The sequence below is a fragment of the Astatotilapia calliptera genome, chromosome 19, assembly GCF_900246225.1.
Source record: "Astatotilapia calliptera chromosome 19, fAstCal1.2, whole genome shotgun sequence".
NCBI lineage: Eukaryota > Metazoa > Chordata > Actinopteri > Cichliformes > Cichlidae > Astatotilapia > Astatotilapia calliptera.
The window spans coordinates 30427837-30451660 of record NC_039320.1 but is presented as its reverse complement, the minus strand read 5'-3'; the positions used below and the strand labels follow the sequence as shown (position 1 = coordinate 30451660).

Sequence of the window (23824 nt, the reverse complement as noted above, 5' to 3'; positions counted from 1 at the left end):
AACACTTGGCCGGCAACAGGAATACCCATCCACCCTTTGGCACATTTTACTCTATTCTGACATCATCAGTGCACTGAGCTATAGACTCTTTTGTTCTTTATTACAAGCAACGCCCACTTCTTTGATCGACTGCAATGGCCTGCTCCCTCTCATTCTCAGTTATTTCAGATGCTGTCCTAAGAAACAGATAAGACAAATGGAACTAGATAAGCATAGCATGACCTGGAGACTTTTTAAGACAGTATTAAAGAGTCCATGTTCCTCCCCAGAAGTCAGAATACAAGGGCGGTCTAATCCAAACTACTGTATTTACTCCAACAGTGACCACATTTAGCTATTCTGCTTTTATGACAAATTAAGGGAATGCATTACTGTGAAAAGTGGCCATGACAGGTATCAGAGAGTCACCAGGAGCTTCTCCTTTACTCTTTACGTAGATGAGCAGAGCATCAGCATGATGATCAACACAGGAACTGTAGTCAGCTGCACTGATGATGTCACAACTTCAAAACACAAGCAAACAGTAAGCATATTGAAACGGAAAAAAAAAACCCAGACTGTCTGCAAATATAATAAAAATGTTCTAAGTGACGATAAAAGTCCTGGAGCTTCAGTGGACAAACCTCGAATTTGTTTACAGGGCTTTTTTTTTGTTAACTATAAAGGCTCTACTTTGAGCTTTTAATATTCCTGTTGACTCAACCTTTGGCAACCATCAGAAATAAAGCTTTTAAATTGCGACAAGGGTTTATTTGAGGAAATATGGTAAGATATTTGTCATTTAAAATGTATAAATGCCAAAGTACCGTGTCTAGCATTGCTGCTATAGTCTTTGGTTTCAGCCTTCTTGTTCAACAATTCTATGTATGAACTGTGACTTTGGCTTATCATGTTGTAATTTCTAAATCTCTCTTTGGTGGATTTAAATGGTCAAACTAAAACAATTCCAGTCAGCTGATAATCAGTCTCCAATCAAACAAGCACTGATCCACGTCTCCTCAAATTTTCAAAGTAAGAAAATTAGATTTATGTGAGTCTGGTAAAAATGATACTAAATGAAAAAAAATAAATAAAAGAATCGAACGAATCTAAAAGTCCCAAGCTCAAACTCAAAAGCATGTCAGGACTTGTATTTTATAGATGTTAAGCTTTCTCCTGTCTTCATTGACACTTCACATCTGTAAATGATAAGATTAAGAATGACTGATGTGCCAATTAATACTTCTAATGGTGATGGGCAGTTTTACACATGGTTAAGAGATCATGGTTTCATATAGTGAAAAAACCTTAGAAGACATTTAACCATGCAGTGCAGAATGCAAAATGTTGTTTGCATACACACGATGCTCTAGGTTGCACTATTCTTTTAGACTAGATCTGTCACAGAGAGATATGCACTGCAGACTTTAGACTGATCTGAAGTTTGGGTAGACCAGCTCTGTGGTTCTAGTACAGTTACATATGATCTTCAATCACAGGGGAATGCCGGGTCTTAGGTAATCAAGTCAACATTTCCTACATAATCCACAGCCCATCATAGAGTTTTCTGTTGTCAGGAAATCTCCTATGTGGGTGGAGGTCCTTCGTAGCGGAGCATGATGTTGAAGGATCGGGCAAAGTTGTTAGAGAGAGAGCAGCTATTGCCCTCATCCATGAGGGGCAGCAAGAAGGCCAGGAGCAGCAGAGCGAGGAAGAGGAGCCACAGAGGAAGAGCCAACCGACAAACCCGCTGCAGCAGTCCAGGTTTCTGCTGATGAAGAAGTAATACAGGGTTACTGGAACACATAGTTAATCAAACAAATGAATCCCCATTGACACATGTTAAAATGACCAACTATACAGCACTAAAAAGTGTGCTTGCTGCCCAGCACAAATAATGCTTCTGGCCTATTCTTAATTAATCCATTTGGAACTCTCAGAGCTTAAAGTTGGGTTACTTTGACTGAAAAAAGCAGTTGTAGCTAGTTGCTAATAGCAATGTCCCATGCAATTGCATTGCTGGTGCCTCTGTAATGGAGCAATAGCATGTCCAAGTCTACCCGTAAATTTTGGTGAAATTCTAATATTTCTTCTTTTTAACTTTGTTAGGCAGCACATTTGCAGTTCATGAATACTGCTTGCTAACCAAGCTACCCAAGGCTGCTAGCAATACTTGATAACAACACTGCACCATCAGTCATCATGCCTGGTTAAAAATAAACAAAAACAATATAAAAAAAAAAGTCGATATCACAGCAATCAAAACCATGTTTTATTCATCTCTACAGTGTTTTTATTAGCATCTATAACGTGAATGACAACAATGATATAGTTCTGTGATCATTCATCAGCTCTTAAAAAGAGAAAACCTGTTCAACAAGGAAATCTGCACCATTGCAAGCAGAAAGCAGAAGACAGCTCAGTCACACAGTCAGAAACAACACATACCAGAGCAAAATGACTCAGCTCAGGCCTCTGCCTCTTTTTTCTCAGACTTGTTATTCTGTGAATCATGTTTACCGCCTACATCCATCTTTCACCTTCTGAACACTGTATCACCAGCCTCACTGGTGGCAATGTGAAAACAACAAAACTGAGGTCTACACAGTGTAATACCAGGAAAAAGGCAGAAAAATATTTAAGATGCTTTGTATTGGTGTGTAGTACAAATAAAACTTCCCAAAATACACCATTGTTGTACTTCCTCACGTCAGATCTCTGTGCACTTTACTAATAACAATACATACAGATGGCTGAGGGACAAATTGATAGAAAACGCATTAATGAACTGGAATGAAGTCTTTGATAATGATGATGATTATGAGAATATGCACAATGCCTAATGAGCCACAGTGGTTTTGTGTCGGGCATCATTGTGTTGTGTTTAGATTCACATTTTATGGTTTTTACTCAATGAAATATTTGTCAATGGAAAAATAGTGTATAGATTATGGTCACTAGTTACCATTTTTTCAACTTTCTGGAAAAAAACCAACCCTCAAATAACAGCAGCTCCTTCAGGACAATAACTGCAACTGAGTAAATGTAATAGCACTGCAGCTGTCTGAAAGGCTTTTCCAATATGTGGCTATTACTGTTAAAAAAGATATTTGGACGTTTCTTTGGTCCACTCTTCTTTACAATGTTGTAGCACTCCACCAACCAGGACTGTATTGTTGCCAGTGCTAAGCCACTCCCCAGTAAAAGACATATGACAGCCTATTTGTCAGAAGGACTCTCAAAGCACGAGAAACAAAATTCTCTGGTCTGATGAAACAAACATTGAACTCTTTGGCCTGAATGCCAAGCCCTCACCAACTCTAAAGAGCAGACCCCCTCCAACCCCCGACAGGGGCCTCAAACTTGCACAGGAGCTCAACAGCTTCTTTGCTTGATTTGAGACCACCCAACCCCCACTCCCCTTGCCCCCCACCTCCCCCTTCTCCCTCCAGAAGCATGAGGTCAGGAGGTGACTGAGAGCAGTGAACCCCAGGAGAGCTGCTGGCCCTGACAGCATCCCAGGAGCTGTGGTTAAAGCCTGCACGGACCAACCGGCAGGGGTCCTCACCAGGCTGTTCTACTTCTCCCTGACTCATGCTCGGGGCTGCGTTCTCAGACTCCTACTGTATGCCCTGTACACATATGACTGTACACCAACCCACCCAACCAATGTCATATCAACAAATATGCCGGTGACCACTGTGGTTGGGCTCATCTCTCATGGAGATGAGAGAGGGTACGGAGCAGATGAAGAGACCTTGTCCTGCTGGTGCTCAGAAAATAACCTGAAGCTGAATGTCCTCAACACAAAAGAACTCACAATGGACTTCAGGAGGTAAAAACAGGTCCACTCCACTCTCATTATAAATGGAAAACGAGTGGAATTTGTCTCCACCATCAGGTTTCTGGGCACCCACAACTCCACCAATCTCACCTGGACCCACAACAACAATGCCCTGGTAAAAAAGGCCCAGCAGCAGCTGCACTTCCTCCATGTCACGATGAACAATAACCTAGACCAGAAGCTGCTGCTGGCCTTCTATCGATCCTCAGTAGAGAGCGTTTTCTCCTAATTTCTGGGTGTTTGGTATGCAGAGGCCATAACTAACAACACAAAGGCTGTGTAGAGGGTAATTAACAGTGCCCCCCCCCCCCCCAAAAAAAATCATAGACTGCCCTCTGCTGACCCCTGGAGGCCATTGTATGATTCTCCTGTCTCAGGAAAACCAGGGCTAAAGTTGACATCTTGCATCCTGCCCACCACCTGTTTGACCCGCTGCCCTCTGGTTGGCACCTCATGTCAATCAAGTCCCACACCTCCAGACTCACAAACGGCTTCTTCCCCTGGGCTATTTGGCTGTTACTAAACACTATCCCCTGACTTCCCACCCCCGCCTATTCACCTCACAAATCTGAGCCATGGTTAAGAGTAACCCCCATCACTCTGGCCGCTCACACATGGACTAAGTCTGTTCTTTGCACTACTTCCAAGCACTTTGCAACTTTTCTCTAATGTGTGCTTCTCTCTCTCTTTTGTATATTTCCCTCTCGATTGTATATATTTCTACTATTTGCTATTTATTCCAGCTGTCTACTATTTATTTTATTCCAACAGAGCTGGTTTGGGGCACCCACAATTTCGTTATACATGTACAATGACAATAAAGGGCTATTCTATTCTAGTCTATTCTATTGATCAGTGGCCACTGACCACTAATCAATGATCATTAATCAATGGTCATGAGAACTGGATGATCTTGGATTGTCTAAGAGTTTCATCTCTGCTTTCCACAGATGATGTGGTTCTGTCGGCTTCATCGGGTCGTGACCTCCAGCTCGCACTGGAGTGGTTCCCCGTTGAGTGTGAAGCGGCAGAAATGTGAATCAGCAAGTCTGAGGCCATGATCCTCAGCCAGAAAAGGGTCAGAGACGAGTTGCTGCCCAAAGTATACCCCGTTTTTGTTTACAAGTGAGGCAGCAGGAGATTGAGAGGTAGATCACAATAGAGATGGTTCGGGCATCTGACAAGGATGCCTCCTGGTGAGGCGTTCTGGGCATGTCCCACTGGGAGGAGGCCCCGGGCAGACCCGGGACACACTGGACAGATTATATCTCACGCTGGCCTGGGCTTCTCTGCTCAGGGTGCTGCTCCCACGACCCAGCCCCAGATAGGCAGAAGGAGAAGGATAGATGGATGGATGGACTTTTGCACAATATACGATTTTAAATAATTATAACAAATAAAAATATTAAGTTGCAACTAAACGGAAAAGAATATAGGCCATTATCATAATTCAGAAAGAAACCTAAACAAGTAACAAACCAGAAAACAAAACAGCCTAAATGAAAGTTCTACCAGTCTCAGAGAAAATCTCCACCTTTGCAGGAAGTTTGTGCACGATTAAATAATTTTTCTTTAATTTTCTTTTAAATTGTAGCTGTCCAAGAGAGTCCAGGCTTTGTTGATGAATAAAGGTGGTCATTTATATTGCCACATATGCTGTTTTTTCATGTATATTTTAGTGAATATCCTTGCAAAATATAAACAAAAGCGGGTTACTCAAAAGCTTTGCACAGTACTCTCAATACAGTATATTCTAACAATGGCATTTCTGATTTCTATGACCTCTAAGCCAAAAATAAAAACATCCCTGAAATATTTCATATATTCACAACATTTTTTGAAATGATTTATGTTAGAAAAACAAACAAAAACAAACAAAATTCAAAATCAACAAAGTTAACTTTTTGTGACCAAGTAATATATCACATGATGCGCTCACCTGAACTGTTTTTTATACCCCAGCCTTAACAGTTACTTGATTTCAGCACAAAAATGTTGTTTTCTTGATTTAGTAACAAATCTTCATAATCACATTTTTCGTTTTAATCAGTTGTTAAATCTATTTAGAACAATTTACATGTACAAGCTGGAGTAGGTAGCCCACAGACTGTGATATTTTAATCTTCCAAGACTTCAACCAACTCTGTAACTAAAGTGAAAGAAATATTTTTTGACCGAGGATGCTTGTAGTTGTCATTTGAACATATCTGAACTCTGCTCTTACCTTTCGAGCTGGTGCTGCAATGGCTGCATCCTCCTGAGTGGCTGAGACTCTCTGCAGAGAAAAAAAAACCTGCCCGTTATTTTACAGTGTTTTACCAGACTGTGCGCTGTGTCCTTTAGGATTATATGTTTTTATTTATATAAATGTTTTTATATAAACAGCCGTGTCTCAATACCTAGAGAACGTTGTTAAAATGCGTAACTTTAACATCATTACACAGTCCAGTGAAAAAGTAAGGGGACAAATCTCTTGTATGTCACATAAGTTAAGAAACCATCATAAAGACAGCAATAAATGTGAGACTAGCAAAGAACAGCAATAACAGATTGTTTAAAATCAAACAACTACATTTGGGCCCCGGATACCTGCTGTATGTATGCAGAAACCAGTCTGTTACTTTTTACCTCACCTTTCTCCTGTTATATGAAATATACTTTGTTTTTATTTACAAGATGGATGGATGCATAGTTAACACCATAAGATCCACATAGATTCCATCACAGGGAAAACACAAACATGCAAATGTTTCTAATTTGTTAACTAGATATGTCGAGTGTGATTCGGTTTGCAGACCTGAGTAATAAGTTTGCCCCAAGTGCTCTCACAACACATTACTGGTCCTCTTTGCTCTTTCTGGCTTGCCATGGTATGGCGCTTGCAAATCATTCTTATGCTGATGGATGCATCAGCATATTTGGCATGCAGACTAGAGCAGACAGGGGATTGTACCACTAACCTTCTGATTAATAGGCGACCTGCTCTACCGCCTGAGCTACAGCCACCTAGGTGAAGCCTCATCAATACACATCAATTAGACTTTTTCATTCTTACAGCAGAAGCCAAGAAAAATAGTTTCCTGCTAGTTTTGTCTCTATAATGTTCAGAAGTCAGCGGTCCTCTCACCTTGGAACTGATCCTGTTCCTCACATCTCCGACATCCTTGAGCTTAGACTTGTAAAGCATCCAGCGGTAGCGGAGGTCCTCCAGGCCGGCCTCTTCTTTTGGTCCAGTACCAGCCTCACTGCTCTGGCTATCCTGGATCAACAGCTGAAACTGCTTCTGACCCCAGGACAGGTCAGCTCTCAGAGACTGCAACAGGACACAGATTTGACTCACAGAACTAGTTTTAATAAAATAAACAGTACAGGCTTTTCCTGGTGTTTGGATTGCTACTTCTGAGGCGAAATGCAAGATTTAGAACAACAAAACTCAAATTTTAACCACAAGAGGTCAGTATAACAGTGTCTTTTAACTTGCTCTGCAGGCTGATCATTAAAAAAATCTGACTACAATCACTATGCAAAATAATCACTTTGACACGTGAACAATTGTTATGCAAGATTATACAAAGTTCTAAAACCATAGCCACTCAGCAGATGAAAAAAACCACGAGGTCTGGCTCAAGGTGAACCAGAGGTTCTGTTAGAGCTTCATTGTTATGGTAAATGTGGGTCTTCAGGCAAAACTGTTGCTGACATGTGGAATTCTTTCCCACAGTATCAGAGAGTGCAGTACTTTGAAAACATGCTGTAAAGATTCTGACTCTTGCATGGATAAAGAATGTGGGAGGACTGGTATTCACCCTGATGCAGGAAACTAGTATGGTTACTCCATTTTTTTCCTGTGACATGGCTTATACTGTTTTCTACATGGTCTAATCTACTCGTGTATTTACATATCAGGTTCCTTATTACAGCCTTACACACTATGATATGTCTATGCAGACATAAAAGAGTGTTGACACAAACAATAACATTGATGTGAAAGGCTCTTCTTTGCATTTTCAAACACTGGCTGGAAAACATCTGAGCTACACATGGGTACGGTGTTGTACCCATGAGACCTTCTCAAGAGAAACAACTGGAACCTTAATAAGTGAAATATGACGCCCTTAACAACCGGCTCTAGTAATAACTGACTGATAGCTAATATACCAGCAATAAATAACAGGCTTTAACACCCTCAGATTTAATGATGTAGTTCTAAGCGATATTCATTGTCAGCCTAATGTAGCACATCCCTCTCCTTTAATATCAGTTTCAGTCTGCATAATGTGCAGTCATTAGAAAACAAAACTTGTTTTTGTAATGACAACATTATTTACCATAATAACCAATCAGCCTCAATCAATCAGACTTGGCCCCTGCCTTTCCCTGCACTGTCACAAGGTACCGGATCCCTGCAGGGCTGTATTCTCTGCCTCCTACTGTACACCTATGACTGTACACCAACGATGGGTGGGTCATCGCTGATGGAGATGAGACAGCGTACAGAGCCGAGGTACAGAGTTAGTCCCGCTGGTGCGCAAGAAATATTAAATTATAATAACACACTGGACAATGTGAAGAGCAGTTTCAGCAACAGGTTCCTTTAACCTGGCTGCCTGAGGAAAGCTACAGGAGGTCATTCCTTCCCGCTGCTATCGGACTGCTGAATTCATCCACTTGGGTCAGATCCACACATGTGGAACAGAATGAATCACACCTCAATGCACCCTGTCGCTTTTGTAGACCGCAACATATATTTGCACACATACTTGTCCTTTTATATTTATAAGTATATTTAAATTTACTCCTCTATCTCAATAGTCTTCTTAATACTTATCAATATCTGGTTCTACGTTTCGTTTTATATGAGTGCTTGACGTTTGTTGCTATGACAACTCAGTTTCCCTCTGGGATTAATAAAGTCTGATTCTGATTCTGAAGTTGCAGTGTGTTGGGCTATCCATGTACTCACATCAGTTTTTAAAGCTGGAGGTCTGTCACTGAGGACTGAAGGCAGATTTGGATGTTGGGACTGTAGACATGTACTCTGGACTGAGCTTCTCTGTTTGCACAGTTTTCCAGTCACGCTCTTTATCTTCAGTAACATTTCAGAGAGGATTTTCTTGTGTACTTAACTGCAGGACGCTGCTGCATGAACTAACCTGCAGTTGTTTTAACCTTTATTTAAAAATTTTCAGCTATGTCTCTTATTTCTTCATTGTTAACTTTACCGTGATTGTCACTGAATAGTTTGTGCGGTGGACAGTAAATGCTTATCCAGCTTTTCGCCCCTTCCGCCTGTGAAAGCCTTCTTACAACAGACGTGTGTAGTAGGTTACGCACATCTTAAGAGGTTTATTTACTGCTGTTGCCGACTGCACTGACACAAACAACATCCAGAAATTCAAATATCCAGACCGAATGTTTTCAAAATGCAAAACATTTCACTAAAAGTTAACATTCTGCACTGACCAATTTTTATTACTAGATTGCTAGTTTTTGCAAGTTTCTGAATGGGCCTCATTACTGTGATACAGTTGTGACAATCACCAGGAGACATGACGGTAATTTCAGCAAAATCAATATTGACTGAATGAAGCATGTGAAGAATGTGGACACAGCACCACAAATCTGAATAGAAATGTGACATCTGAAAAATATGAACACTATGATCTACTGCGAGTTGGTCTGTGACAACAACATTTGCAACAGTGTGTGTAATAACACTGTGTTACAGCACAGTTTCAGAGATACCGGCTCTCAAAACAAATAATCAAAGTATCAAAAATATAGTCACAATAAAAAAATCAATAAAAAAATCAATAAATAATGAACTGGTTATTCAGAAAAATCCACTGTAGATGTGTTTTCTGATACCAACACATCTACAGTCTGCAGAGAGTTTATTATACTAGATTATTTAGATATGAAGCCCTGCTGTTCTCCTTCCAACAGCTTCATTCTCTCTTGTTGACAAAATCCTCCGTCTAGCTAGATGTGCTGCATCAGAGAGATTTTGTTCTGAAGCTCAAACAGTCTGTGCTACCTTTTCCAACATCATACCAGTAAAATTATAGTCTGTGATTCATTGGCTACGTTGTAAAAGGTGTAAACACATGTATGTTAGCATTTTAGACCTATAACTGCAGTGTGTGTCTTCACAGTCCCACCATAACAATAAACAATTGCAACCAGGCATACATTATGCAAATTAGGGCAAATCTCAGATGGATATGAGAGAAATCTTTTTTTTCTTAAACAAAAATATCACAATACAAGGATTCATCGATTAATTCATCAGTTTTTTGCTTCAGTGCTTCATTTAACACGAGGCTGTGTAGAGCGTAGTTTCTCCCTCCTATTTAAGAGGTTTCCATGATGACAGAGTATAGACAATTTTATTTTACGCTTGAACATGTTTTTAAAGTGCTGAACACACATAAAATATTTCCCTTAACTTCTGATTGGGCAAGACCTCAATTTGGGTAGCCTGAGCTAAATCCAGCCTAACCGGTGACCACCACCTGTCCTGGCATCTTTCTGCAACAAAAACGTCCTGACTGTTTGCACATTCACAAGCTCACCTTGAGTGTATCCTGCTTGAGTCTGACATCTTTGGCGCTGTGTGCTGCTCCTTTGGAGCTGAGAATCTCAGAGAGGAGTTCATTCTGTTTGAACAGCCAAGAATCAAACTCCTTCCTCCTGGATTCATGGTGTCCTTGGCTCCCCTGGAAAACCCCAAACAAGTAATGAAACATTTACATGCACACTAAAACACCTTAGTTAAAACACCAAGTGAAAAATGAAAACCATTTAAAACCCAGATTAGTGATTTAATAAAATTTTAAAAATCTATTTTATATTAACACACAAACTTGAACTTATTTTATATGTAGAAAATGCATTTTCAGATTGCCAAAAAGTCTCTCAGTTTTAGTGTTCCAGAGTATGAAAGTATGTTACCAAAGTATTTTAAAGTGTATAAGTTGCGTCTTTGTTGCCAAGCATATTGGGCCTTAGAGTAAATGTAAAAAAATTGAAACAATTCATTGATTTGTAGATCTCAGAAACCTATATTTTATTCACCTTAGAACATAGAAGACATGTCAAATGTTTATTAAAAATATTAGCATATTTTGAATGTGAGGGCAGCAACATGAAACTCAAAAAATACCGGCAACCGCCAGCGCTACCCCTCAGCATCGTAGTCGACACACCTAAGCCATCTCTAGACCCAGCAGTCTTAGCTAATTATAGGCCAATCTCCAACCTTCCTTTCATATCAAAAATCCTTGAAAGAGTAGTTGTCAAACAGCTAACAGATCATCTGCAGAGGAATGGTTTATTTGAAGAGTTTCAGTCAGGTTTCAGAGCTCAGCACAGCACAGAAACAGCTTTAGTGAAGGTTACAAATGATCTTCTTATGGCCTCTGACAGTGGACTCATCTCTGTGCTTGTCCTGCTAGACCTCAGTGCAGCGTTCGATACTGTTGATCATAATATCCTATTAGAGCGATTAGAACATGCTGTAGGTATTACAAGTACTGCGCTGCAGTGGTTTGTATCATATCTATCTAATAGACTCCAGTTTGTGCATGTAAATGGAGAGTCCTCTTCACACACTGAGGTTAATTATGGAGTTCCACAGGGTTCAGTGCTAGGACCAATTCTGTTTACATTATACATGCTTCCCTTAGGCAGCATCATTAGAAGACATAGCATACATTTTCACTGCTATGCAGATGACACCCAGCTCTATCTGTCCATGAAGCCAGATAACACACACCAATTAGTTAAACTGCAGGAATGTCTTAAAGACATAAAGACCTGGATGGCCGCTAACTTTCTGCTTCTTAATTCAGATAAAACTGAGGTTATTGTACTCGGCCCTGAAAATCTTAGAAATATGGTATCTAATCAGATTCTTACTCTGGATGGCATTACCTTGGCCTCCAGTAACGCGGTGAGGAACCTTGGAGTCATTTTTGACCAGGACATGTCCTTCAACGCACATATTAAACAAATATGTAAGACTGCTTTCTTCCATTTGCGCAACATCTCTAAAATTAGAAATATCCTGTCTCAGAGTGACGCTGAAAAACTAGTTCATGCATTTATTACTTCCAGGCTGGACTACTGTAATTCATTATTATCAGGATGTCCAAAAAACTCACTGAAAAGCCTTCAGCTAATCCAAAATGCTGCAGCAAGAGTCCTGACAGGGACTAGAAAGAGAGAGCATATTTCTCCTGTTTTGGCTTCCCTTCATTGGCTTCCTGTTAAATCCAGAATTGAATTCAAAATCCTGCTCCTCACATACAAGGTCTTAAATAATCAGGCCCCATCTTATCTTAATGACCTTGTAGTACCATATCACCCTATTAGAGCGCTCCGCTCTCGCTCTGCAGGCCTACTTGTTGTTCCTAGAGTATTTAAAAGTAGAATGGGAGGGAGAGCCTTCAGTTTTCAGGCCCCTCTTCTGTGGAACCAGCTTCCAGTTTGGATTCGGGAGACAGACACTATCTCTACTTTTAAGATTAGGCTTAAAACTTTCCTTTTTTCTAAAGCATATAGTTAGGGCTGGACCAGGTGACCCTGAATCCTCCCTTTGTTATGCTGCAATAGATGTAGGCTGCCGGGGGATTCCCATGATGCATTGAGTTTTTCCTTTCCAGTCACCTTTCTCACTCACTATGTATTCCTATGGTATTAGTTATTAAATTCACAAGGTCTTCAGAAAACATGACGTCTGACCTCAAGGTTGAGGACAATGAGATTCAAACTTGCCTGAGATTTTTAGCAGCTGCACCTATGACCTTATATCAACATAAAACATTTGGCGCACAATGAAATATAAAATATGAGGAGGAGGAAGACCCTGGACTGCTGAGCAGCTAAAATCCTCTATGAGACAAGAATGGGATAATTTTCCTCTCCCACAAGTTCAACAGTTGCATATGGACTATTGGTAAAAGAAAAAGGAACACCACACAACTTCTTTGAGATGTGTTGTGGGCAACAAATTCAAAATGTTCTTTTCTTAAAATTAGTACACTTTCTCATTTCAGATGTTTGATATGTCTTCTATGGGTTTCTGAGGTCTGCAAATCACTGACTTCTGTTTTTATTTACATTTTACAAAGCAGCCCAAATTTTTTGGTGTATCAGTGATTGTACTGGTGGTTCAGAGAAGCATTTTCTTTCCCATGATAGAGGCAAACCCAAAACAACCAGTTAGTGGCTTCAATTGTGGGAGGACTGAATAATGTGTTTCACACATAAACCCTTTTTGGAATTGGTTTATAAAAGTCAATGATGTTGTGTGTTTATTGTTTGTATTAGATCAGTTTGCATTGACGGTTTTGGTTATTTAGTTATGGAACATCCATCCATCCATCCTCTGCTTATCCTTGTCAGAGTTGTGGAGGGCTGGAGCCTATCCTAGCTTTCTTAGGCTGAGAGGCAGGGTACACCCCTGGACAGTTTGCCAGTCTGCCGCAGGGCCAGTTATGGAGCATCTAGTGCTCCATAACTGATATAGTGCACTGATACTTGGGCACTATAGTAGCATACAAAACATAACAGTAACTTATGGTAGAAAATAACAAAATCCTGCACAACAGTACCATTGAGTATTGAACTGGTGTTGCTGATGCTTTCTTGGCTGAGGGTCTTCTGATCTCTCCCACTCCTCCTCCTGAGATGAGGCATCCCCCTGCTTCTGTGCTGTCATCTCCAGAGCTAATCATTGGCGGCTGAGGATAGCTGGCCTGTGTAAATAATACTGCTTCCTCTCCGTCTTCTGCCAAGACACTGCTGTTACCTCCTATTGGCTTGTCATTGGAGACTCCCTGCTCATGGCCAGAGAAATCTACTTCATCTGTTTTGAAGGTCAGTGCACTTCCCTTGACTTTACTTGATGAAATAGGATTTTCAACATCTGGTTCAGCCAATATGTGGTAACCTCGTTGGCCCTGGTTCCACCCTTCCTGGCCAGTCATTAATGCCTCCTCCCTCCCTATCATTGCCTCCGACTTTCCTCCAAGTGCATGCATAGAGCCAGACGTCTTGGCAAAGTCAGACTCTCTCTGCTCTTTGGAACTGTTCAACAACCTGAAAGACAAAGAAATCCAGGTTTCATGCTGTCGTAACTCGTCAGTGGTACCAGTGGACAGAAACTTTCATGTCAAACCTCAGTGCATACTTTAAACACAAAACCTGATTTCTTGGTTGTTTTGATATATATTAAAAAACAACATTTAGGAAACAGATCTGTCAGAGTGAGCCAAACCTAACTGTTTGCCATCCTTTTCTCAAAATTTATGCAGCGGGGACGGTCTTTCGTAGTTTAGAGAGACTAAATCTAATATAAGACACTGAAAGCATTTAGAGCATTAAGAAACAAAAAACACAACAAAAAATAAGCAGCAAATATTTGAGTAGACATCTACAGCCAGCTAAGACGGAGAAACAAAAGCTACAGACACTGGTGTCATCAGTTACTAAACAAATAACCATGCTGTCTTTGTACTCTTTTAGGTAAACTGAGGGTTTAGAGACATTTCTGCAAACAGCCAGCCTTGATAGGACGGGTTTGTTGAAACACATTTATAATTAAAAAATGTGTCTATGAAGGACTCAAGCAGCAGCTAGTGCTGCTAAGATGTGTCCTTTTGGTATAGACAAGGCCAGAGCGATAAAGGAAAACAAGCTAGGAGCAGTATTGTGATAATACCACACACTGTGTTAGTACCACACACTAAGCTAGGCTGAAAAAAGGAACTGCTGTGTGCTTTTCTTGTACCTGTGCAGATTCAGACTCATTTCGTACAGGGCCAACCAAGAGTCTTTTAGGCGCTTCATGTCTCCAAGAATATGGACCTGCCCCTCCTCAGAAGTCTTCTTTAAAACTCCCTGACCCTGAATATCCACCTGCTGCAGCTGGAGCTCCTTCTCTGGGAACTCTCCCAGTGCTCTCTGTGGAAAAAGGGAAAGAAATACTTATACATAGCTGACAAACTAGACAAAATATATTTTTGTCTTAGCACTAAAGCCACAGTATCTTCTTTTATTCCACTTGCTTCAGTGATGCATGTCTCATTTTTATCAGTGATACAAAGTCAAATAAAATACCAATGTATTCCATCCATATTCCATATTGCTACTCTGCTCATGAGTAAAGCTTTGTCCACATTGGTAGCGATTTCCTCATTGCACATCTCTTTCAGCAGAGCTCGTTAACAATTGGACATTCTAGCTCCCAGCTGCCCAAGTAACCCTCTAATGCATTTACTATCAGACCACAGTCTTTCTATGGTATCTGGTTGTTGGGTTGCTGTGAATCACTTCCTTTGTGGATGCAGCTGAAACGCACTCCCATTACCACGGGGACCACCGTTACCTTCACCCTCCACATCTTCTCTAGCTCTTCTCTGAGCTCTTAGTAATTCTCAAGCTTCTTATGTTCCTTCTTCCTGATATTGCCGTCATTCGGTATTGCTACATTTATCACTACGGCCATCTTCTTCTGCTTGTCTACCACTATGTCCAGTTGGTTAGCCGTCACCAGTTTGTCCGTCTGTATCTGGAAGTCCCACAGGATCTTAGCTCGGTCATTCTCCACCACCCTAGTGCGCGTCTCCCATTTGGACCTCGGGACTCGGCACAGATGTTTCTTCTCACTTGGTTATGGCGTTCCATGTACGGTATGCCCTGCCTGCTAGCATCTTACACCCTGCTGTTATGTGCTGGATTGTCTCAGGGGCATCTTTACACAGCCTGCACCTGGGGTCTTGCCTGGTGTTGTAGACTCCACCCTCTAAGGATCTTGTAATTAGCACTTGTTCTTGTGCTGCCGTGATTAGTGCCTCTGTGCTGTCTTTCAGTCCAGCTTTATTCAAACACTGGTAGGATTTATGGATGCCACCTTCCTCTATCTGCTGGTGGTACATACCATGCAGGGTCCTGTCCTTCCATGATGGTTCCTCCTCTTTCTTGGGTTTCTGCTGCCTGAGTACTGAGCACCCGTTGTTTGGGATCTTCCTAATGTATTCGTGGATGTTCGTTGTCTTATCCTCGACTGTGGTACTGACACTCACTAGTCCCTAGCCTCCTTCCTTCCACTTAGCATAAAGCCTCAGGACGCTGGACTTGGGGTGAAACCCCTCCGTGCATGGTCAGGAGCTTCCTGGTCTTTATGTCAGTAGCTTCTATCACCTCCTTTGGCCAGCTTATTATCCCAGCAGGGTAACTGATCACGGGCAGGGCGTAGGTGTTGATAGCTGGGCTATGGATAGCCCAGATCTTGTTCTTACCGTTCAGCTGACTTCTCAGGACTTGCCTGACCCTCTGCAGGTACGTGGTGCTTGCAGCTTTCTAGCCTGTGGGATCCCCAGGTACTTGTAGCTGCCTTCTATGTCTGCACAAGTTTCCTCAGCCAGTAGGCGTGTACCATGTCAGGGCCTGGTGCTGTCTAACTCTTATAAATGGACTGGTTCTTATATAGCGCTTTATACAACTTGTGCATTAACCCATTAGCACTTTAAAAGATATTACTGTTTGTGTTCTTTCTTGGGTGGTGCGTGAGTGGGACCAATTTCTTTTTGCGTTCAATGCACGCCGAGACTAAGAACGTAACATGAATTGGGGGGCTCATCCATCCTTTTTTTTTTTGTCTCGTCGGGTTGACTTGGAGCGCGAGCTTGTTCGTTCTTTGTTTGTTGCCATTGTCGCGGGTAGGTTACCAGCAGTGTTGGTCAAGTTACTTGAAAAAAGTAATCAGTAATTAATTACTGATTACTCCCCCCAAAAAGTAATCCCGTTACTTTACTGATTATTTATTTTCAAAAGTAATTAATTACTTAGTTACTTAGTTACTTTTTAAAAACACGATTTACAACCTGAAGAGGTGATAAAGTGATAGATCTTTCAGCCCAATTCTACTTTTTCTACATAATCCATCATACAAAATGTAATCAAATGGAAAAGTCTCTTTTTTTAACTTGTTTTATCAGTTTTAATCTTTTAACTTTATGCATCAAGCAAAACATTTAATTATATGCAACATTCTCTGACTTGAATAAATTAGTTTAACATTTAAACCTATTTTCTGCACATTCCAGCACATAAAATAAAATATTTTTTGTGTTTTCACTCACTCTTTCAAACAGATGCAAGTAAAACACAGCAGAAAATAAATAAAGTCAAAGACTCAGCGGTCCTTTTGCTCTATTTTCACCTGTAAAGCAGGAGCAGGGTAGGCGGAGGTTTACCCTGGTGTAGGTGTGCTGCGGTCAGTTGAAGAATCCGCGCGAGTGTCTCTGTGAGTTTCCCATCACGTCGTAGCTACTCGGTGCTTGCTCGGAAGTTTAGGGGTTTTTTTCGCTGTAAAAAGAAGTTTTCTTCCCACGCACAGCGGACACTAATGTTTTTGTCACTTTTTATGGAATCAAACTCAAAGTAAGGTCAGTACTTCCACGCTTTAAACGCTGCACGCTCATACTCTCTCTGCACTCGATATATTATCCATTGTTGATCTGCACACAGCTGCTGTCACCAATGTCGCACTTGCTTACGTCACTGTCATGAGACATTCTCGCAAAAAAAAATCACGGTTTTAGTAACGCAGTAACGCAGCGTTCCTACGGGAAAGTAACGGTAATCTAATTACCGATTTTGCAATAGTAATCCCTTACTTTACTCGTTACTTGAAAAAAGTAATCAGATTACAGTAACGCGTTACTGCCCATCTCTGGTTACCAGTGTCCTTTGTTGGCTCTGTTTTTCTGGTTGGCAGTTTTATCTTGTGTGGGGGGTATGTGTTAGTATGAAATTTAAATTGGAGGATTTCACTTTAAGTCCAAATGAGGAAAAGTTGAACAGATGTAAAAAGGATGACCTCATTCTTATTGCCAATTTCTTTGATGTGACTGTGCCATTGAATGCAAAGAAAAAAAGAGCTGAAAGAGCTCCTGTGTGTTAAACTGCATGAAAGGGGGTTGTTTGGTGAGCCAGCTCCTGTGGAAGGAGTTGAGCTGGGAGCTGTTGCTGGTATTCCTGCCCCACTGAAAAATCTCCCTCCTCAAACTGGCCCTTCTGCAGACGAGCTGCAGTTAACACTGCGCATAAAGGAGGCTGAGTTAAAAAAGCAGCAGTTGGATGGCTTCCATGCACTTAAGGGTGAGGGCTCTGGAGATGCCAGTCCTCTTACACCTCGGTCACCACCTCCGCAGTCACCACCTCCGCAGTCACCATCCCGTAAGCCAGAAGACAGCTTTGATGTAAGTAGGCACATCAAATTAGTCCCAGCATTTAGAGAAACTGAGGTAGACTCTTATTTCACAGTGTTTGAGCGCATTGCAGGTGCACTACACTGGCCAAAGAATGTATGGTCTCTTTTACTTCAGTGAAAATTGGTGGGGAAAGCTCAAGAGGTATGCACAGCTCTTTCACGTGAGGACAGTTTGGACTATGACGTTGTCCTGCGTGCATACGAGCTTGTGCCAGAGGTTTATAGGCAAAAATTTAGGAATATGAAAAAAATCTGCCACCCAGACTTATGTGGAGTTTGCCAGAGAAAAGAAAACACTGTTCGATAAATGGTGTCACGCTACCAAAGTAAAAACCTTAGATGACTTGTGTGAGCTGGTGTTGTTGTGGAAGAGTTCAAAAGTCAACTCCCAGAAAAAGCGATAACCTACTTAAACGAACAGAAGGTTACAACCCTTGCCGCTGCTGCTGTACAGGCTGATGAGTTTGCGCTGACACACAAAAGTGTGTTTACACCTCCTATTCACAACACACCAGGTTCAGTTAGCCCAAAAAACAGGTCTCCAAAGAACACCTGTCGTACCACCACCGCATCCACTGAAAATAGAGAATGTTATTATTGCCATGAGCAGGGATACCTCATTGCTGCTTGTTCCGTTCTCAAAAGAAAGGAACAGTCTGAGAAGGGTAAATCTCCTTCCCCAATAAACCTTCTACAGACCAAACTTCATGTCTTAGAAGGTGTGACTGTAATTCGAAGTGATAAAGTAGATAAAGAGTTCAAGCCTTGTGTGTCAGAAGGTTTTGTTTCATTATTGGGAGAAGAAAAGAGGGTTCCTGTCAGTATTTTGCGGGACACTGGTGCAAAACAGTCGCTCATTCGTGAGTGTCTTACCGTTCTCAGCTCAATCCTATTGTGGTGCCGATGTGTTAGCGTGGGGAGTTAGAATGTGTGTAATGCGTGTGCCTTTGCACTTTGTGCAGCTCTCGTCTCAGTTTGTGTCGGGTGAAGTTAAACTTGGTGAGCGACCCCAGTTACCAGCTGCAGGCATTGACATCATCCTTGGAAACAATCTAGCTGGCTGCAAGGTTTTTCCGTTGCCTGAGGTAGTCGAAACACCAGTTACAGACAACAGTGGTTTTGATCTTGTCACACCAAACTCTGTTCCTTTGTTTCCTGTGTGTGCTGTGACACGTGCGCAGGCAAACAAACATGGAGACTTGGTGGCTCTTAGTGACTCTTTCCTGAGTGATTCAGATCCAACAAGCGCACCACCCGACTGTGAAAGTACCCCTGTTTCAGTAGAGCTTCAGCCTGATGAGGAAGCTATGACACTCTCAGTAGATAAAGAGAAGCTTATAGAAGCCCAGAGAAATGATGAAAGCTTGTCATCCTGTTGGGCTTATGTGAAGGAACCTGGGAAATCTGCATCTTACCTCATTGAAGATTGTGTGCTGATGCGCTACTGGACTCCCAGTTCTGGCTGCACCCATGAGGGGGTGCAGCAAATTGTTGTTCCGCAGTCATTCCGTTCCCAGGTCCTAAGCTTAGCACATGACCACATCATGTCCAGTTACTTGGGAATCACAAAAACATACAACCGTATCCTCTGTTACTTCTTCTGGCCTGGTCTTAAATCTGATGTAGTAAAATTCTGCCGCTCATGCCATACATGTCAGCTTGTAGGTAAACCTAATCAGGTGATTCCTGTCGCACCGTTGCAACCCATTCCAGTCGTTGGAGAACCATTTGAGCATGTTATTGTTGATTGTGTTGGTCCTCTTCCAAAAACAAAGTCCGGGAACCAATACCTCCTCACCATGATGTGTACTGCCACCCGTTATCCTGAGGCCATTCTGTGGCGCTCATTAAAAACCCGTGGGATTGTGAAAGCACTTGTTAAGTTCGTTTCTACCTTTGGACTGCCTAAACGCATCCAAACAGATCAGGGCAAAGTCATGACAGAGCTCGGTGTTAACCATCACACTTCCAGTGCGTATCACCCGGAGAGTCAGGGTGCATTAGAAAGGTTCCACCAAACTCTGAAAAACATGCTTCGCAAATTTTGCTCCGAGTCAAGCCGTGAGTGGGATGAGGAGTTGCCACTACTGTTGTTCGCCGTCAGGGAGACATGCTAGGAGTCTTTGGGGTTCAGTCCAGCTGATTTCGTTTTTGGCCACACTGTGCGCGGTCCGCTATGTCTTTTGAAAGAGAAATTTCTCTGAGATAGGCATCGTCCAAGAGAAAACATTCTGGACTATGTTAGTTTGTTTAGAGAGAGGCTGCACAATGCCTGCAATTTTGCTCGTGACGCGCTAGCAAAGGCTCAGGTCAGAATGAAAACCAATTTTGATAAAAAGTCTGTAGGGTTTTTTGTTTTTTTTTCTTAGGGGGTGGACACCTGGGCGTGCCTACTGAGTAGTTGGGTGGAGTCTCTTCCTGTCCTGAGATTGGTTGATTGGTTGATCACCCCCAGTATTTAACCACCAAATGACAGCCACCTGGCCCCCTCTCTCCTAGCCTCCACGATCCAACAAAGGACCTGTGATTTTGATTTGTTTGTGTCTTTGCCCATTGATTTGCAAGTATAACCAAGTACAACCTTTTTGTGTGTGTGTCTGGCGTTAGAACCTTAATCTTGTAAATAGATTTGTAAAGTAGCAATTGTGGAGTTTTTTTTCACCTTCTATATATTGTCCACTGGAGCAGCCTAGTAGGTGTGAGAAGCCATTTTTGTTGATTAAGTTTTCTCCTGTTTTTCGTTTAAAAAGTTAGGTAAGTGAATTGTCCTATATCTATCTATCTGGATGATGAGCGGCGATAAACTTGCAAGTTATGCCCAAAAAGCAAGTTATGCCCAACTCCACCGGTGGATTCTGACAGCGTGGAAAAGTGTGAAAACATCCACGATCACCAACGGATTTTGAAGGGCTGGACTGCTGCATGATGGAGAGGAGGACACCGCCACGGCCCTTCTGAGGGTGTTCGACTCTGACACTGACAATGAGGATTTCTTTGGTTTTGAAAGTGACAGCGAAGGAGAGAAGAAGAGTGGATGACGAAGCCATCATGAGCCTGTTTGTATCCGACACTGGAGAAGAGGACTTTGGTGGTTTTAGTGCGCAGGAAGAAGAGAAAGATGGTGGTGAATGACTGACTTTTCTTCTTGTTAAAGCTGTGTCACTGCACCTGAGCCTAAAAGGTAGGCCGAATCTATTGTTCTGGTGTGCTGTAGGTTATTGTTATGTACTACATGTGCAAATATGTACCCATAACTTGTTTTTCAAAATATTAATAAAAGTGAAATTGTTTTTAGCACATCCAGTGTAACTGGCAAACACACACGGACCTCAGCTTCATGCCGGCGCCCCTCTATGCTCCACTCTCCTGTTGGGCTGTGGAAGGACATCAGCTTCTGCTTCATGATCATCAGCCACTTCTCGATGTTTAGAAGGCTGTCATGGAACCTCTCATGTTCTGCAACAATTTTGTCACTCTCATCTACCTTTGCCTGTATATAAAAGAAAAATACAAGTTAGACAAGCTTTGTCAGGAAAAAACAACTTAGAATCCATGCAGTGCAGGATTTAAAAAAAGATAAAAAAGAAAAGGTCAGGAAAGAAGAAACATGCATCATGGAAAGTAGCTTAGTAGTAGCTACGTAGAAGCTTAAAACTATTGCAGTGTAAGTAAGGGAGGATTCAGTGTCACCTGAAAGAAGTTTTGTCAAAAAGGAACATTTTAAGCATAATCTTAAAAGAAGACAGGGTGTCTGTCTCCTGAATCCAAACTGTGAACTGGTTCGACAGATGAGGGGCCTGAAAGCTGAACGCTCTACCACCCATTCTACTTTTAAATACTGCAGGAACAACAAGTACACCAGCAGTCTGATACTGAAATGCTCTACTGGGATACTATGAGGTCTTCAAGATAAGATGATAATTCTAGGACATTCAAGGACATATGCTCTCTCTTTCTAGTCTTTGTCTGTACTCACTGCAGCATTTTGGATCAAATGGAGGCTTTGTGGAGTTTTTAGGACATCCTAATAATACTGAATTACAATACTCCAGCCTAGAAGTAATAAATGCATGAACTAGTTTTGCAGGATCACTGAGACAGGATGTTTCTAATTTTATAGATATTGTGCAAATGTAAGAAAGCAATCCTAAATATTTGTTTTATATACATTCAAGAACATATGTTAAAAAGTCCTCCTGCCCGGGCATGCGTTACCTGCATGGGAGGAGCATGATTCCCACAAGGGCCAATAGCCAGAGTCCATCCTTGATGCCACAATTGCAGGCAAGTTATGGATCTGAACGGAAGTGGACTAATGCTGGCAAGTGTGCGTTCATAGAAACAGTAAGTCACATTGGGAACATATTTTATTTCAGTTGCATTTAATATACCCATGTGGACAGCTGTTATTATTAGCTGTGTGTCAGCAGCTATACTGTCAAAGCAAAGTAGGTAGTAGCCTGGCTTCACAGGCTACTCCTCATTTCTAAGTTGTTTTCAGTTGTTGTGGAGAATTAATGTTCACAAAGATTTTCCTTGATGTAGTTTCTGTGCTAGCATACAAACCTGTTTTTGCTAAGAACCCCTGTGTAAGCATAACGGCATTTGAGTGAGCAATTGTGTCGAGGGTGGTGTTGAGTCACAAATGAGAGAATTAGCCTAAATTGACTATGATTCTGTGTTTATTCATCCTGTTATGTCGTTATGATAATCCTTTTGTGGTATCCGTTTCTGTCCATGCATAATTTGGTATGGTGTTCTCTGTAATACTGAATGTGAGAGATGCTGAACCAGTGAAAGAGATGTTTATGTTATTTCTTATTTGTATTAATTTCAGAACCACGTCATTGTAAATAAAGTTCTTCAACACTGTGACATTATTCCACGTCTCTGACTGGACCTTATTACCAGGGATCAGTACAGAATCACGTTTCAGAGATAGCTTACTAGTGTGTCTGCTATAACAACATATGCTGGTCAAGAACTTAGAAGTACTACTGAAAGTTAAGCTAATGCATCCAGAGTAAGCATCTGATTAGATACCATGTTTCTAAGATTTTTAGGACAGAGTACAGTAACAGTTAATTGAGAAAGATCAATTGGAGAAAAAGAGTCTAAATAAATATCAGTGGTATGGAAAGTAGCTGTACTAGGGATGTTCCTAGCGACTGCATAACATTTAGGAAAATAATTTACTGGCACTGGGCATCAATTAAAAATTTAACAGTTAGATTAAACGACAAGTAAGTCAATACGGATATGGGCTGTTGTCAACAGCAAAGATTAGTCGGCTAACATAATGTTATGTTTGTGAGATTATTTTTTCCCCTCTAATAGTTAGAGCTTTAATCTCAAGAAATTAATGAAGTCATTACTACTTAAGGTTAAAGCAGTGCTTGGCTCAACAGAGGTCTCCCTTTTTGTCAGCCTGGCTACAGTGCTGAAGAGAAACCTGGGCTTGTTCTTCTCTTCTTCAATCAGTGATGAATAGTAAGATGTTCTAGCCTTATGGGGGGCTTTTTCTTTTCTTTTCTTTTTTTTTTTAAAAACAGAGCAACAAAGTGTTTTTCCAGGCTAAATGAAGACCTTCGAAATCAGTGAAATGCCATTTCCTCTCCAGCTTATGAGTTATTTGCTTTAAGGTGCAGGTTTGTTATACAAGTCAGTCAAGTACTTCTGATTGAAGGCTCTTTTTCAGAGGAGCTAGAGGAAATTCTTAA

At 41.4% G+C, this 23824-nt stretch overlaps 1 protein-coding gene across 2 annotated transcripts in view; it reads right to left on the bottom strand.

The window, feature by feature from the left end:
- Positions 1–535: 535 nt before the first annotated feature.
- The window catches only part of syne3 (spectrin repeat containing, nuclear envelope family member 3), a 53691-nt gene continuing 30402 nt past the window's right edge, over positions 536–23824 (bottom strand). Inside the window, exons 12-18 of one of the 2 annotated variants that reach the window (XM_026151942.1) lie at positions 21433–21594; positions 14619–14791; positions 13441–13927; positions 10399–10542; positions 6951–7136; positions 6048–6098; positions 536–1750 (exon numbers count right to left, since the gene is read on the bottom strand). In XM_026151942.1, coding sequence (XP_026007727.1) covers positions 1565–1750; positions 6048–6098; positions 6951–7136; positions 10399–10542; positions 13441–13927; positions 14619–14791; positions 21433–21594 — 1389 coding nt within the window. In that variant the 3' untranslated portion in view covers positions 536–1564. The remainder of the gene's footprint in view (positions 1751–6047; positions 6099–6950; positions 7137–10398; positions 10543–13440; positions 13928–14618; positions 14792–21432; positions 21595–23824) is intronic. The other variant, XM_026151943.1, reaches the window with a different exon arrangement.